This window comes from Rissa tridactyla, chromosome 25 (assembly GCF_028500815.1).
Source record: "Rissa tridactyla isolate bRisTri1 chromosome 25, bRisTri1.patW.cur.20221130, whole genome shotgun sequence".
Classification (NCBI taxonomy): Eukaryota; Metazoa; Chordata; class Aves; order Charadriiformes; family Laridae; genus Rissa; species Rissa tridactyla.
This window is the reverse complement of record NC_071490.1, coordinates 1,863,510-1,881,139: the sequence shown is the minus strand read 5'-3', so window position 1 is coordinate 1,881,139 and position 17,630 is coordinate 1,863,510. Positions and strand designations below refer to the sequence as shown.

The window sequence follows — 17,630 nt, the reverse complement described above, 5'->3', positions numbered from 1 at the left end:
CTGTTCTTCATATTTGTCTTTCTGGTTTTTTAAATAATTTTTGTTGTTGTTTCTGGTTCGTTGGTTGGTTTTTTTATTCCTGTGATATTCTTCTTGGTCTCCTATGTGTTTTCATCTTGACCCAAATACCTAAGATATGTATGGATCCAGTCTCCCTGGGTGATGCACTCAACAAAGAAGCCAGCAGAAAATTATTTATCTGAGCTCCCATATCTTAACATATCCCCTGGAGCTGGACGAGCAGCCCCAGTATGCTGGAGGGGTTCAGGAGGCAAATGCCCATCTGCCCCATGTAGGATCAGCCTCAGGAACCCTGGGACTGCCCCTGGCTGCCTCACTGGGCACTCTGTCTCTGCCACCTGCGAGTCGGGGCTGCTGCTTCCCTGGAGCCATGGCCAAGGACAGCAGCAGGATGAGGCCTTTCAATGCTGGTCTCTCCTGACATCCCACTGTCCTGCTGTGTCCTTGCCTTTGTGTTACCCTAAGGCCTCGTGTAACTTGTGACAGTCCTGTTGTCTCTACAGTGCCATCCCTGTGACTGTGGGTAGCAGCAGGCGATGTGAACCTCTTTATCAGAGCTGGTCTCTGTGAAAATAGCACCATAATGAAAAAGCCTCCTCAGGGCAGGGTCAGATGGCTGGACGCCTCTTCCAAAGCTGGTGTCAGGAGTTGCACCCAAGGAGCTGCTCCTTCAAAAGGACTTTTCTCCTCTGTGGTTCTTGATGGTTTCAGGACGACAGGCTCAGGGTCTCATGGGAATATTTTTCAGACCAAGGGCTGAATGAAGACCTCTCTCCATGGTTGAACATGTCCGCTAAACAGCAACTGGTCTTTGACATATGGGCATAGTGCTGCCCCACTTGCAGTGGGGCTGATGCCAGATTTCATCCTGGAGAAGAATTGGAAGCTGGCAAGAGAGCTCAGGGGATCTGCAGGGAGAGTGTGGGAGTGTGGGTGGGCAGTGAGGGGCACCTCATCAAATGAGTGTCAATCCAAGGGAATGTCTCCCTGAGGAAAAGACAAACCTGTGGAGCCCATGGGCAAACGAGGCCCCTGCAATGCCAGGCGAGGCTGTGAGGAGCCAGCAGGCAAAGGGACAGAAGACTGGAGAGTGGTTCAGGACACCGTCTTGGAAAGCACCATGGACTGGATCTAGTGCAGCCCTCCCCTGCCCTTTGTGCCACTGGAGACACCCCTTGGTCCTGCCCAGCCCGGTCCTTTCTGACTGAGCCAGGAGGGAAGATGGAAGGAAGCTCAGCAGCAGTGATCCCTTTCTGGCTGGGTCTGCTTCTCACCCCGACCAGCATGGCCAGTGCAGGGTCACCCCATGGCCCCAGGGCACCATAGCCCCCTCCCCCTGCAGAGCAGCACTGCCAGCTCAGGGCCCTGTGGAGAGCACAGGGTGCCAGACTGGATGCCCTCTCCTGGGGAAAGGCCCTCTGTGAAGAAAGGGTGACCAGGGAGAAGAGCAAGGGAGCATTTCTGTGCCTGCAGGGAGGAATCCTTGAGAAGGAGAAATCTCTTTCTGCAGGCCCCCACTCAGGGCAGGCTGCTCTGTGCCTGGACCAGGACTCTTGTGCTGGCCTGGGGAGAGGGGCTGGCACTGAGGGGACACAGACCATCTGTGGCCCAGGCACTTGGGGGAGGCCACCAAAACAGGAGGGCTGAGGGGGACGGAGCCCTGAGGGCTGCCAGGGTACTTTGCCAGGGCGATGTCTCCCCACCCTTGAGCACACCTGTCCCATGCAGTTCCAGCACGGTGGGGCCATTGGACCACCAATGGGGCAGTAAGAACGGCCTTCCCATTGCTCTCCGGTTTCCCCATCCCCTTACTCCTCGCTCAGTCACATCCCTCTAAACTACCCAGGTGCTGCTTTGAGCTTCAGGCAGTTGGAAGAATGCCCTGGTCTTTCAGCAGGCTAATAATCTCTTCAGCAAAATCCTTCCATGTGTTTATATCTATCCTGTCCCACCCATCTCTCTCCCATACTTCGAGTGAGGTTATCCCTTTTGGATGACGACCCTCACTGGAGGAGGTTCACCAGGTTGAAGAAGTTCATGTCCCTCATCGTCCCCACACAGGGCTTATGCGCTAGGCCCCACTCCTCAAAACTAAGGAATTCCAACTGAACTCAAGAAAACAGGTTTTGGCATCAAGAACACACGACCCTGGCACGGGCTGCCCGGAGAGGCTGTGGAGTGACCATTCATGGAGATACTAAAAACCAGCCTGGACATCTTCTTAAGTGACCTGCTCTGGCTGACTCCCTCTAGGGCAGCGGGAATGAACTAGATGATCTCCAAAGATCCCTTTCAATCTACATGATTCTGTGAGGACATGGCAGTCCAGCAAAAGGCTTTATGTTTAGAGTAGATGCTTGTGAGGTCCCTTCTGCCTGAGAACCCAACAGGCCAGCAGAAGGTCAAGACCTGGAATGTTTTTGTGAGGTCACTGCTGCTATAACAGCGGGCATCTGCTTTGGATGCTCATTTTGGGGTCACCCCTGTCTCTGCAGGTGGCAGGCCAACCCCAGGCTCAAAGCTGGGTTCGGTGCCTACGAGGTCGTTTCTCCATGAGTGCCTGACAGGTCAGCAGCGGGCACATGGTGTGGATGTTGGTTATGAGGTCAGTGCTGCCAGAATCTCGGATAGGCCAGAAGCAGGCAGATATTAATTTGGAGGTCACTTCTGCCTGAGTCCTTGATAGCCCGCCAGCAGGCGTATGGCCTGAATGCCAGTTGTGAGGGTGCTGCTGCCTGAGGACCCGAGAGACCATGAGCAAGCTCGTGGGTGTTTGAAGCCCTGTGTTCCAGAGCACCCCTTAGGCCAGCAGAGGGTTGATGACCAGGCTTGGCTCTTGTGAGGTCCCAAATACGGGACATGCCAGCAGCATGTGTATGAATGCAACACACAGTATGGACCATGCCAGCATGTATGGAACATGCCAGCAGCTAGAGGTTGCTTATGAGGTTATGGTAACTTGGGCACATGATTGTCCAGCAGCAGGCTCATGACTGGGGTCTGTGTTTGTAAAGGCATTTCCTTCTGAATACCTTTTTAAGGCCAGGATGAGGCTTGTGGCCATTTTAGGTGCCTGTGTGGTCTCTTCTTCTTGGAAAGTTTCTGGACCCTTCCATAGGTGGTGGGACGTCCACACTAATGGTCCCAACGCTTCTGCCAGCTTTTGTCTTCTCAGCAGTGAAATGTCTTGGGATGTCTCTTTCCTGGGTGGGGATTTCTGGGCTCACTGGTAGGGCATCCAACAGAGCCAAGATGCCTGGGCATGAAGAGTGAAATATTTATTAATAGAAAACAGTGATTTAACAAAGTTAGTAGTGAATGCGACAGTGTTTCATGAGATTCGATGCCAAGGTACACTTGTTTATTTACTGCATAGAGGACAGGGTCGGACAAGCTGTCAGGGAGACCCTCCCGTTGAGTCATGAGGCTCAACTTGCTTTCTAAACTCCTTCTCAGAGTGGAGTAGAGCTGTGGCTGGATCCAGTCCTAGTCCCAGCCTCAGTTATCCGTTTATGTCTAAAGGATTATATATGTGCAATCAATCCTTTATATCACTTAGCTAAGATTGCAAAGTTTAGCGTGCTATTAGTCACCTATTGACAATCTGTTGTGGCAAGGAATCTCTCAGCCTCAACAAGTAGAACCTTAAGTGAGTGTCCCTGCTCGAGGGGAGATCCTGGCGTGCAGCCACTGCCATGCAGGAGAGCTCCAAGGACTGTTGGTCTGTCCACTATTTATAGAGTAAGAGAATTGACCTACAGTCATATTCGCATGGGAACAAAATATCTAGGCCCCAACTCCAGACAGTGTGTTGGCTGTGTTGCCAGCCATCCCCCAAAGTCCAGGTGCAACTCATCACAACTCCCACTGATGGTTATGGCTTGAGCAGGAGCTGGGGAGGGTGCAGAAGGTGGAGAGCACAGCACCACAAGATGCGACACACAGGGATGTGGTTTAGTGGTGGACCTGGCAGGGTTGGGTTTACAGTTGGACTCTATGATGTTAAAGGTCCTTTCGAACATAAATGATTCTATGAGTCTGTGATTCTTTTGAGCCTCAGGACTCTGTTTCCTCCTTGCCCCTTCTTTGGGAGGCCAGGAGGTGTCACAGAATTTTCCTACATGTGGCATTGCTCACCCTCACATCGCTCTGCCCCAGGAAGAGCCCTGGGCCACAAGTGAGGGACAGGATCTGCCTTGCCAGGGCCTGGGGCTGAGGGCTTGGCCTTTCTGCTGCATCAAACAAACCAAGGGTTTCTTCAGCTTTACAGCCACCTGCACTCTGCCTTTGCCCACCTGCAATCACAGCCTCCAGCTATCTGCTCTAACGAGTCCCTGGGGAGGCTTTGTCAGGAATGGCCCTCAGTGGGGCTCATTAATGCTTCCAGGTACTTGGGGTTTGGCTTCTGATTTCTTGAGCACTCTGTTCAACCTTCTCTCAGGATCTGAGGCTCATGGACTCAGCAGCAAATACACCATGGGGCTCATTAAAAGACAGAGAGCCTTAACAAGCTATTTCTCTTTTTGTAATTGTCTTCAAGTCTTCAAGGCTTGTACAGCTAATTAGAGAGGTTTCATAGCGTAATTAAGTAGGAAGATTTCAAAGATGCATGTTTTATGTTGAAGGATATATTTTATTACTTTTCACTTTAAAGAAGAGGTGATAGAAGCATTCTCTGATTGATATTGATGCAGAGTGTTTCCTCAGGAGGCCTGGGCAGAAAGGAAAAGCAGTCCCTTGATGTCCATTGCTGCATGGACAGCCTTGCTCCTCACCTCCCCAACCTCACCATTTCTGACATTGGCCACCTGGGACTTGCATCACTGCTCCTTGCATCAGACTTCTCCACTGATCTCTGCAGCTGGATGTTACAGCTCCATTGCACCATCTCCCACCTGAGCTCCTTAGAGACATGGCTGCACCCAGGCACAAGAGAATTTTTCCCCATTCTTCAGAAAAGAAAAGTAAAGCACAATCAGTTTTCATAAATGATAAATGATATTCTGTAATCATATGCTAAGTAAAAGCTACCACTAATGAGGTTGCTTTTCTACAAGGGATAATCTTAGGTAGTTAGATAAAAAAAGATAGATATAAACATAATTAAAGTGCTGGCTAAGGAAACAATTAGACTTTTGAAAGACAGTCAAGCTGTTATGTCCCTGAAGGTGAAAGCAGCAGCATAGGTGAGAGGTATCTGAATGAACAAAGAGTAAATGGAGAAGAAAACTGAAGAGTTATGGAAAGGGCCTTTGCCTAGGCAGTCTGGATCTGAAAAGGTGACTTTAGAAATGGTCACTGTATCAGAACAAGTATATGAAAAAATAGAGAATCTAACTACACTCTATAACAGGGAGAATAGTTGTAATGGTGTTAGAGGGAAGATGAATATTTCTTCGGAATATCCTTTCTGAGAGGTCATGGGATTGGCAGAGGTCAAGCAAATGGTGCACCCATCTTTGGAAGAATCCAACAGTGCACCCCAGGGAACCAGAGGCTGCACAAGCTCACATCGGTGAGGAGAGGGCCATCAGTTGGAGTCCTCTTGGGTGACATTTGTGGGCACCAACAACAGAACATGTCCAAAACCCATCAGCATGGACTTACCAAGGATAAATCATGCCTCGTCAACCTGATTGCCTTCACCATGAAGTAACTGCCTTTGTGCATGAGGGCAACTCTCACCACGTTTGTCAATAGCAATAAATTGGGAGGATTGTTTGTTTACCAGTTAATTTACCAATTCTCAACACAGGCAAAACAGACCCAGCTTGGGAAAATTAATTAAATTTATTTCCAATTAATTGTAACAGAATAGGACAGTGAGAAATAAAACACAATTCAAAACACCTTCCCCCCTCCCTCCCTTTTTCCCAGGCTCGACTTCATTCCTAACTCTTCTACCTTTGCCCCGAGTGGCACAGGGGGGTTGTGGAATGGGAGTTGCAGTCAGTTCATAACACTTTGTTTCTGAACTTGCCCAAATGTGGGTCCTTCCCACTGGCTGCAGTTCTCCACAAACTGCTCCAGCATGGATCCTTTCCACGGGGTACAGTCCTTCAGGCATGGACTGCTGCAGTGTGGGTCCCCTACAGGCCACAGGTCCTGCTGCAAAACCTGCTCCAGCATGGGCTCCTCTCCTTGGGCAGCAGGTCCTGCCGGGAGCCTGCTCCACCAGGGTCCTCCATGGGCTGCAGGTCTAACTCTCCTACAGGAAAAAGGCCAGCCCAGCACGGCTTCTCTTCTGGACCAGACCACAAGAAGTCCCGGAGGACGGCTGTTTCCTATGTCCGTGGGACTTGAGAAAACTCAGTGTTGATAATACTCCAGTGTTTTGGGTATTGCTGAACAGAGTTTGCATGGTGTCAAGGCCTTCTCTGTTTCTTCATTCTGCTCCCTCCAGTGAGTAGGTGGGAGGTGAGAAAGAAGCTGAGAGGGAACCCAGCCAGGACCGCTGATCCAAACTGACCAGAGGCATATTCCATACCATATGATGTCGTGCTCAGGAATAAAAACTTGAGACACAGGAAGAAGACGGTGAAGTTTTTGTCATTCAAGGAATCTGCTGCTTGGAGACAAGCTGGGCATCAGTTTGCCTGTGGGAGGTGGTAAGTGATGGCCTGTGTTTCACTTGTTGACGTTTTCTTAATCTCTTCTCTTCACCTATTAAACTGTTATTATGTCGACCCAAAACTTTTCACACTTCATTTCTTCCTTGTCCCATTCGGGAAGGGGGAAGAAAGTGTGAGCGACTGTGTGGCTGCTGGGCTATTGGCTATTGGCCAGAGTCAACCCACCACAGCAAGGAAGTTTCTGATAGCTGGGAGCGAGTTCAGCGATTGGCCACCAAGATGCTTAGGGGCTAAAGGGGAAGGGCCTTCTTTATCCTGGAGAAGGGAAGGTCTCAGGAACCTCATAGCAGCCGGTCTCTCCTCATGGGGAGGCTTTCAGGGCCACGGAGCCAGGCTTGTAACAGTGGTGCTTGGCAGGAGGTTAATAGACAATGGTCAGATGTTGAAATAAGGAAGGTTCAGGACAGCGAAAAGGAAAATCTTTTTCTCCATGAAGGCATCCAAGCGTCGGAGGAGGTTTCCCAGTGACATTGTGCCATCTCTGACCTTGGATGTTTTCCAGCTCCCACTGGATAAAGCCTTGAGCGACATGGTCTGACTCCACGGCTGATGCTGCTATGAGCACGAGGTCAGAACAGAAGTACTCTTTTCATATCTGCAGCTACTTAGTTTCTGGTCTTGTTAGAAGCACCATGACTCAGGATGACCATTGGCACACATACTTTATAAGCTACACTGTTGGAGGTTCAGTCCAGGGGTACCTTGACACACCTGGCAGCCTGGCCAATAGAAATCTGAAAATTTAGAAGGAAAAGCTGGAGAACAATTCCATGCAGCAGCACAGGCAAGGACCTGAGCGATGAAGGAGTGCTCTGAGGAGAAGGGTCTGGGCACCATGGCAGCTGCCATAGGAGCCAGTGGGCCTCACCTTTCAAAATGAAAGAGGAGAGACTGGAAAGGGTGCCGAGGAGGTGTGCCAAGATGGCGTGAGGGACCTAACGCATGAGCTGTGAGGGGAGTCTGAGGGAACTGGGCCTCTCTAGCCTGCTGATGTGGAAGCACAGGGGGACCTAGGAGGAGCCTACAGCTGCTGGGAGAGATGACAGAGCCTTTGCCTTGACCACAGGCCATACGAGAAGAGATTACGATGAACATTACAGAAATGGAGATGAGGCATTTGACCAGCTTCCTGAACACAGCTATCGGTATGCCATGCCTCCTGAGGTCCCTGGAAACACCCACCTTCTTGTCGAGAAGGTGGACAAGACTTTGGTCCTTTTGACTTTGATTCTTTTACAAGCTTCTCTGCATCTCCAGACCGTGTGGTGATTTAAGCTGTAAGCAGAATTGAAACAAAGCCTCCGACTTGGGTACTGTCAACTGAACTGGTAAAAGAGAGTGAGATGGAAGGCTCTCAGAGCTTCAAGATTCCTGTGGAAGATTGAAAGCCTCCTAGAAAGGAGTTGAAGATAACAGTTTTGAACAGTTTTGACTTTAGATGATTTCACCGGTGGTGGTTCTGCTACCCCCTTTCAATCATTGTCACCCAGGCACCCCAAAACCTCACCTGCTTTTCTTCCAAAACATGATCAAGTGATAAGAAGAAAGGAAGCAGAAATGCCCTAGGCCTGTGTGAATCAGCTGGGGTCTGGCACTTGGAGGGTCCTTCAATGAGTGTCAGCCATTCATTGTACCCCCCAAAAAGCATCAAGATGAGAAATGACTCTGCAAGTCTGACTCCACAAGGTCCGTGGACAGGCAAGACTGTGTCTACGGCTGTGTCTGGAGACCTTTACACCTACAGCATAGCTCAAGCTGGGGCTGAAATTTAGGCCTGGGCTTAAATGGCCTCCTGGGCTCATGGACAGAGGGGTGGGCGGAGGCCCCAGGTGAAGCTGGTCAGGGCCATGAAGGCCTGGGGATGCTTTCAGACCCCTGCCATGGGATCCCCTTGGATCCCACCTGCCAGTGCCCTCAACAGGCCAAATTCTCATTCCCTGGTGTCAAGGGTCTGTGCTCTGCTACCCGCCTTCCCTGTTTCTCTGGAGATCTGGGAGACCACAACTCCATGGTCTCTACAGCCAAGGCCTAGACTGTCTTCACATCTCTGACCAGCTTTTCCTCTTTTGGGAGTACCAGGTCCAGGTGTTCATCAGACTGGATGGCCCATTTAGCAGCTGTGCTAAGAACTTTTCCAGAGACACCACAAGAAACCTCCTGGCCTGTTTGCATCCTGCTGTATCGCTTGCCTGGTGAACACCAGGGAGCCTGAGTCCCCCATAAGAGCGGGTCTGTGACCCACAGAGTTCCTCAGGTCAGTTAAACAAGTCTTTGTTCATTGCTCACTCTGACTGTATGACCTGTAACTCTGTCCTGGGTCTGGCTGGGATGGCCTTAATTCTCTTCAGAGTAGATCACAATGTCTTTTGCTTTGGGTTTGTTACTAGTCTGGCACTGATAACACACCCGTGTTTTGGCTGCTGCTGAACAGTCCTTTCAGAGCACGGAGGCTTTCTCTGTCTCACACTCTGCCCTTACTGCAAGTACACTGGGGGTATGCAAGGAGTTGGGAGGGGCACAGTTGGGACAGCTGGCCTCAAATGACCCAAGAGTTATTCCACGCCTATGACATGGTGCTCAGCAATAAAATCTCAAGGCAAAGAGGGACATTCATGGTGATGGTTTGCAGCACCTCAGGTGTGGCACCAGGGCCAAGGGCTGACATGTCACACGAAAACCTGGTACCTAGAGGTGGGAGCCCTTGTGTGGAAAGGCTCTGCTACACAGCAGAGGCATGCTGGAGTGGACGGCAGGTAGACACATAATGATGAATGAGGTTGTGGAGTCTCCATCCATGGACGTATTCCAAACTCACCTAGACAAGCTGCTGAGCAACCTGCTCTAGTTGATCCTTTCTCAGCTGGGCGGTTGGCCTAGATGATTTCCAGAGGTCCTTTAAAACCTCAACATTTCTGTGATACCGTGAGTATAAAGGAGAAAAGCCAGACAGAAAGAAATTAACAACACATAGCATTGACCACAAATACGGTGGGATCCCATGGAGAGGACCCAAGCTGGAGCAAGGGAGAAGTGTGTGGAGGAAGGAGAGACAGAGGTGTTCTTTACTGGCTGTTAACCCCCTCTTCACCACCCCACTGCTCCTCTTAGGGTTGGGGTGGGTAGAAGAGCTGGGAGCAATGGAATAATTAGAGCCTGTGAGAAAGCGTGAGGAGAACAGTCTTTCATATAGCTGGCAACAAATTAAATTGACCTTCCCTGAGTTAGAGGTTTCTTTGCCCGTGACAGTAATTGGTAACTGATCTCCTTTTGTTTATCTTGACCCATGAGCATTTCTGGGTTTTTTTCTCCCTTTGTCCTGTTGAAGCGGAGGAGGGAATGAGCAGCTGGGTGGGTGTCTGGCTGCTGGCCAAGGTGAACCCACTACAGAACCACATCAGGACGCCTGCCTCCAGTATGGGTCTCTCCAGCACAAGAAAGTCCCTGACAGACTGGAGCGAGCCCTGCAGAGGCCAGAAGGATGGATGGGGCCTGGAGCACATTAAGGAAGAGGAGAGGCCGAGAGCTCTGGGTTCTGGAGAAATCCTTTAGAGCCAAATACTGGAGCAAGGTTGGCCAGTGGCAAGGCCAGCTGGTAAGATCTCAATCAGTGGAGGTTTTCAAGGTTTTATTTCCTTTTTATTGAAGATGGTGGTAGAGTTGTGTATCACAGAGCCCTGGGGGAAGACAGGAGTGACCGTGCAGCAAAGGTCCCTCCTCAGGATTGGGGTGTATGGCCAGAGATGGAGATGCCTGGTGTGTGGGACTGATCTGGGACAATTTTCCCGGAGCAGCTTCCCCAGGCTGTCCAAGGAGCACAGCACAGACCAGGCCCCTCTCTTTTGCACCTTTGGTTCCTTGCTTCCTTCACCATGGCTCTGCACCATGAGCACCCTGCTGTGTGCGCACCCTGCAAACTCACACAGCTGAGCTCTCCGCTGGCACTTTCCTCTCCTGGGCACATTCCACCCCAGCCCAACACCTCCCCAGCAATCCCTAATTCTCCTCCTCCCCTCTCCCCAGCACAATGGCTCAGTCCGGGCTGGCCCCACAGCAGTGCCCACCACAGGGTGCTGCAGAGCTCTGGTCACTCACAGCACAGCCCCAGCCCCCCTGAAGGACACAGCAGCTGCTGGTGGGCAGAGAGGGAGGTTCAGGCTCCCCATCAGTCCCAGGGCTTTTTACCTGGACCCAAGGGCAGGAGGAAACAGAGGCCACTCACTCTCTGGCTCTCCCACTTTCATATTGTGCATCAACACCAAATGTATTTACGCCCTTCCCTGCCCCCACCAGCTCCACACTCCAGGACAACATGACAGTCCTGGCCCTGCAGCTCCTCAGACAACTCAGCTCAAGCTGAGAGGGAGCACAGGCAGGCCAAGCTGGCCAAAGGAAGATTCCATACCATGCGCAGCATGGCATTCCATACCATGCGCAGCCATAATGCTCAGCATATAAACGGGGGTTGGCCGGGGGGCAGTGATCCGCGATCGCTGCTTGGGACAGGCTGGGCAACTGATCATTGGGTGGCGAGAGCAATTTGTGTGGCATGAATTGTTTTGTATATTCTTTTGTCCGTTATTAATATTATTATTTTCCTCTTATGTTATTTCTCTGTTAATCTGTCTTAATCTAAAGCCACGAGATTTGTGTTCTCCTTTTTCTTGCTCTCTTCCTTATACTGCTTGGTGTTGCAGAGGTGGGAGAGAGTGAGTAAATGGCTGTGTTTTCCTAGTTGTTGGCCAGGGTTGAACCACGAAAACCTGGGAGATCCTGTTTTATTGAAGAGCTGTTATCTGAAGGCCGCATCTGACACAGTGTTGTGCAAGAGTCAGACACAATAGGATATAGGCTCAAGGCAGGCAGTATAAACACAGAAATATTTCAATGAGTAAGACTGGACGGATAGATGAGGACAGGGCCGTGGATGTTGTCTACCGTGACTTCAGCAAGGCGTTTGACAGGGTCTCCCCCAGCATCCTCATAGGGAAGCTTAGGAAGAGTGGGTTAGATGAATGCACAGTGGGGTGTATAGAAAACTGCTTGAAAGACAGAGCTCAGAGGGTCGTGATTAGGGGCACAGGGTCTAGTTGGAGGTCAGTGATGAGTGGTGTTCCCCAGGGGTCAGTACTGGGTCCAGTCCTCTCCAATATATTCATCAATGACCTGGATGAGGGGATAGAGTGCACCCTCAGCAAGTTTGCCGATGACACAAAGGTGGGAGGAGTGGCTGACACACCGGAAGGTTGTGCCACCAATCAGAGAGACCTGGACAGGCTGGAGATCTGGGCAGAGAGGAAACTTATGAAATTCTACCAGGGCAAGTGTAGGGTGCTGCACCTGAGGAGGAATAACCCCATTTACCAGGACAGATTGGGGGCTGTCCTGCTGGAGAGCAGCTCAGTGGAAAGAGAGCTGGGAGGTCCCAAAATAACTTATTTTGGTTTCCTATCCCTGGCTGAAATTTCCCTCCCCTGTTTCCCCACTGGCTAGGTACTCCAGGGTTTGCAGTCTATCCAATTCACCTAAAACTACTTCTGTTCGTCCCACCTCTGTTTACTTCTCCCCATCACCCCTCCTAAACCCCTTACTTCAGCTGTTTGTTTCTTCCCTTTTTATTGCCCATGGTAGCTGGTCTCAGTTAAAGGTTCATCCTCCCGTTAAACTACCGATCGGGCATAGACTGGTTTCTCCTTTGTCTAAAGGATAAGAATTCTTGCATGTGTCTTGATCAGCCTTTTGGTTATTAATCATTCTCTAGCTACATTTTTGCAGACTGGCCAAGTTGCTCCTCTGCAAAAACAATACATAGATTTTTCTTACAAAATCTAAGGAAAGTCTCCTGGGCCCTGTTCAGTTCAACACCTGTATCCATGACCCAAAGGAGGTAACTCCCACGATGTTTAACAAGAACAAAGGCTGCATTCTGCACCTGGGATGAAATAATGCTGGACCCAATATAGACTGGGAGAGGAGTGGCTAGAAAGCAGCCCTGCAGAAAGGGATCTGGGGGCGCTGGTCGACAGCAGGCTCGATGGGAGTCAGCAGTGTGCCCCGGCAGCCACGAGGGCAAACTGCATCCTGGGGTGCGTCACACACAGCATAAGCAGCTGGTGGTTATCCCACTGTATTCAGCGCTGATGCGACCTCAACCTTGAGCACTGTGTGCAGTTCTGGGCCCCACAATGTAAGAAGGATGCGAAGGTACCCAAATGTGTCCAGAGGAGGGCCACAAAGCTGGTGAAAGGTCTGGAAGGCATGTCCTGTGAGGAGCAGCTGAGCACTCTGGGTTTGTTCAGTTTAGAGAAAAGAAGGCTGAGGGGTGACCTCATTGCTCTCTGCAGTGTCCTGAGGAGGGGAAGTAGAGAGGGAGGTGCTGAGCTCTTCTTCCTCATACCCAGTGATAGGACGCATGGGATGCTTTGCCAGGAGAGGTTTAGACTGGACAGAAGGAAGCAATTCTTTCCCAAAAGGGTGGTCAAACACTGGAACAGGCTTCCTAGAGAGGTGGTTGACGCCTTCTGTTTAAATGTTTAAGAGGCCCATCGGTGTTTAAGAGGCATTTGGAGGATGCCCTTAATAAAATAATTTTTCTTTTGGTCAGCCCTGAAGTGCTCAGGTATTTGGACTAAATGATCATTGTAGGTCCCTTCCAACTGAACTATTCTATTCTATTCTATTCTATTCTATATATACACCTGGGCTCGGACACTCAGCCCCTGGATAGCAGCCTACCCAGTTACAGCCTGTTGCGTGAAAAGGGGCAAAGCGGTTTTGGCAGAAGACAAACCCCCTTGCGTTCTAACACTCCTCACCGAGGTGGGAGGCTAGGTGCGGCAAGGTTTAAATTCTGAGTGATGCCCAATTCAGCACTATCAGTCCAATCGTGTTTAATATATATTAAACTATTACGATTTGGATGCACTAATAGTGGACTGCACCTTCAGTCTAGTCGTGCTCATGAACTAGCACGGCCACTCTCGAGTCTTTGGTCGCGTTCAGTGAGAAACCAAAACGACTAGCTACTTAAAAAAGTGCAGTTTATTTAAACAACAGATATATAGGTTCTTAGGATCACCGGTGATAAATACACTGTCTGCAAAGCACGTGCAAATGAAAGTATTGTTACATATACAAAACACGCGACAAAGTTATAAACGATACAGCCTGGCTCTAAATGTAGAAAAGAGAGTCTCTAGAGAAATTTCTAAGTTTCCCGAGGAAGCACTCGGTATAATCTAAGTCTTACCCAAAGGTGTCCCTATGTGGGGGAAGAAAGGCTCAGCCCGTCGACTGATCCCAGAAGTCAGTGATGTAATTCTTTGAGATGGTGTCTTCCCTGGGTATCCCCCCTCTCTTGGGCTATTTTTATACTATTTGTTATCTTCAAGGTGGAGTCTGAGTGACTTTAGTCATACATACTTTTATCATGATTCGTGTAAATTTCTCTTGCTTCACAATTAAAGGTATAGTTTACAAGAAATTCAGGGCGCAGACTCAAGGAGGACTGGTCGCACCTTGGAGGCGGGTAGCCTTCGGGATGGAGGTGTGTTTTGGTATTATAATGACATTATAATGAGCAAAGTTCGCACAAAGGACAGCATTTCATCAAAATTTGACAAAATGTTGGCTCCGAGTATCGAGCGGGCAGCTAATTGGCAGCTTATCTGTTTCATGGTATCATCCCATTCCGGTATCCGCTATACATCATAAGGTAAAGCCACGGAATAATTGCATCCCGTCCCGTACCTCATGTAGCTTATCAGGGAACCACAGATGTTGTATCCTTCATGCCAGCTGCGGCTATTTTCTACCTCAGAAGCCTCTTGATTTTATACTTTTCCTTAATGTGTGAACAATGCTGTACTTTTGTATTTTTAGCCAATTTAGTATTTATTGCACACAGTCACCTGGACATATGAGTGCCTGAGGCCACAGCTCCATTCCAGATGCTGGTACAGGCCACCCCAGTCACACTCACACACACTCACACACACGCACATGAACTCTTAAGTCCAGGCACTCCAGTCTCTTAGGTTCTGGCACTGATGGCATACGGGCTGTCTGACCTCCTGGTCCTGCTCCAGCTGCTGCACTCACACCACCGTGCTCACACATTCACACAGAAGATTCACTCACATGGAAAAGAGGTAGAAATTAAGTTTAATGAGGAGACAAGACAGACTGCACTGGTCGTGTCCTCCCCTAAACTTCCCATAATAAGTGGGACAAGGTGTTCATTCCTTGGGAGCCTGTAATTTGGATTCCCATCTGCCACTGTGCCTTTGTACTCTTCTTGATTTCTGGAGATGGATTCCAGGTGGTTCTCCCGTGATGAGTCTGGGAGCAGCTGGGGCAGGGTATTAACTGAGTTCCTCCTCCTGCCATTGTTAGTGCCTTCTTTGTGCGTGCAGGTGAGCTAACCTAACACAATCCAACCAGAACATACATCTCATGAGGCATCTGTATTTGGAGATGACATACATATGCAATGGTATGATGTAACATCTGATAGCAGATCATGGGAATTGCTGTCCAGAAATGCATTGTGATAAGTCGAAAAGCTTTATTGTTGCATGGGCAATGGCTTCATTCAGGGCCAGTATCACGGTCTTGTTTCTAAGATTGTAGATGAAAGGATTTAAGAATGGGTAGAGGACAGTGTTTATCAAAGCTGCCATTCTGTTTGCCTCCAAGGAAACGTGTTCTGAAGGATGCACATAGAGAGCAATGCAGCTCCCATAGGCAATGGCCAAGGTGGTGAGATGGGAAGAACATGTAGTGAAATCTTTTTTCCTCCCAGAGGCTGCTGGAAGGTGTAGAATACAGAAAAGGACGTCTGTGTAAAATGCCAGAGTTAAACAGAAGGAACCCAGCATGACAAATGATAATAAAATAGAGTCCATTTTCCAAAGCAGGCTGGTGTCAGAGCAGGACAATTTGAACAAGGGGGAGCTGTCGCAAAAAAGAAAAGGTGGATCTTGTTCAAGCCCCAGAAAGTCAGCTTGTAGAGGAGGACCAGGCGGTAACTCAAGAGTGTGGTGCCCATGACCCAAGCAGCAACAACCAGGTGGATGCAGAGCTGAGGCTTCATGATGGCAGTATAACGCAAAGGCAGGCAGATGGCAACATAGCGGTCAAAGGACAGGACAACAAGTAGAACAAACTCTGTACTGCCCAAGGCAAAACAGAAATAGGATTGGGCAAAGCAGCTGCGCAGTGAGATTGTTCTCCTACCAGAACCCAGGATCACAAGCAATTTGGTGCTTGTGGAGGATGTAAACCAGATTTCCAGGAAGGACATATTGCTGATGAAAAAGTACATGGGGGTTTGCAGGTGGTGATCCACACATACAAGGAAAATGATGGTTGCGTTCCCCATCACTGTTGTCAGGTATATGAGCAGAAGGACCAGTGAGAGAAATAGCTGTAGTCTTTGATCAAGCCCTGAAAAACCCTCTAGGATGAACTCAGTAACTGCCGTTGCATTTTCTGGTCCCGTGCTAAATTTCAGTTCACCCAGCCGAGATGGGAACATAGCAAAAAACCCAAGTGTGGTAATTTCACGGTCTGGATGAAAAGTTCTGTCCTTTTCTGCTTTTTCTCCTTTCCTGCAGTCTATCGACACACAGAGAGTATCGCTCACACCCTGGTTTTTGTGTTTCACATTTCAGTTAGAGGCCTCAGAGAATTTGTTGTCTTCTTTCTACCTTTTTCAAACCCCACAAAGGATTCTTTCTCCAGAACAGAAGAGATTAAAGAGGCTGTTAGCTATTTCACCGCATTCCTGGGAAATTCCAACTTCACTCAGACCTATTGCAAAGGTTAAACTCATCTATGCCCAGGAAGTCAGAGAAGAAGTTCTAGGACTTGTAAGCAGCCGCAGAGGCACCTTAATCTCCAACATGGGACTGCCAAATGTGTGAGGGGCAATGACCAAAGTGAACCAAGTATCCAAGAAGGACAAGGTGCTGAGGATGGGATACATGGGGGCATGTTATTAGTGGTGGAGCCAAACGATGGCAATGATGACTGCATTCCTCACAACAGTGAGCAGATCAACCACCAGCAGCAGTTTGAAAAGGAGGATTATCAACGCTTGAATGACATAAAAGGACTTTAGGAAAGATATAATACAGTTGTGAGGCTCCATTCCAGTCCTCTTCAATATATTCATCAATGACATGGATGAGGGGATAGAGTACACCCTCAGCAAGTTCGCTGATGACACACAGCTGGGGGGGGGTGGCTGACACACCAGAAGGCTCTGTCGCCATCCAGAGAGACCTGGACAGGCTGGAGATCTGGGCAAAGAGGAACCTTATGAAATTCAACTAGGGCAAGTGTAGGGTGCTGCACCTGAGGAGGAATAACCCCATTTACCAGGACAGGTTGGGGGCTGTCCTGCTGGAGAGCAGCTCTGTGGAAAGAGACCTGGGAGTCCTGGGGGACAACAGGATGCCCATGAGCCAGCAATGTGCCCTTGTGGTCAAAAAGGCCAATGGCATCCTGGGATGTATCAAGAGGAGTGTGGCCAGCAGGTGGAGGGAGGTCATCCTCCCCCTCTACTCTGCCCTGGTGAGGCCGCACCTGGAGTACTGTGTCCAGTTCTGGGCTCCCTGGTTCAAGAAGGAGAGGGAACTGCTGGAGGGGGTGCAGCAGGGAGCTACCAAGATGATCAGAGGACTGGAACACCTCTCTTATGAAGAAAAGCTGAGGGATTTGGGTCTCTTCAGTCTGCAAAAAGGACAGCTGAGAGGGGATCTTATCAACACTTATAAATACTGAAAGGGTGCGTGTCAGGAGGATGGGGCCAGGCTCTTTTCAGTGGTGCCCAGCGACGGAACAAGAAGTAATGGGCATAAACTTGAGCACAGGAAGTTCCACCTAAACATGAGGAGGAACTTTTTGACTTTGAGGGTGGCAGAGCCCTGGAACAGGCTGCCCAGAGAGGTGGTGGAGTCTCCATCCCTGGAGACA

General features: G+C 49.6%; 1 protein-coding gene across 1 annotated transcript; it reads right to left on the bottom strand.

The window, feature by feature from the left end:
* Positions 1-15,169: 15,169 nt before the first annotated feature.
* Positions 15,170-16,143, bottom strand: LOC128901404 (olfactory receptor 49-like). The gene is given in 2 exon segments (XM_054183360.1): positions 15,170-15,616; positions 15,619-16,143. Coding segments are annotated over 2 exon segments (861 nt in total). The 5' UTR covers positions 16,033-16,143.
* Positions 16,144-17,630: the final 1,487 nt, after the last annotated feature.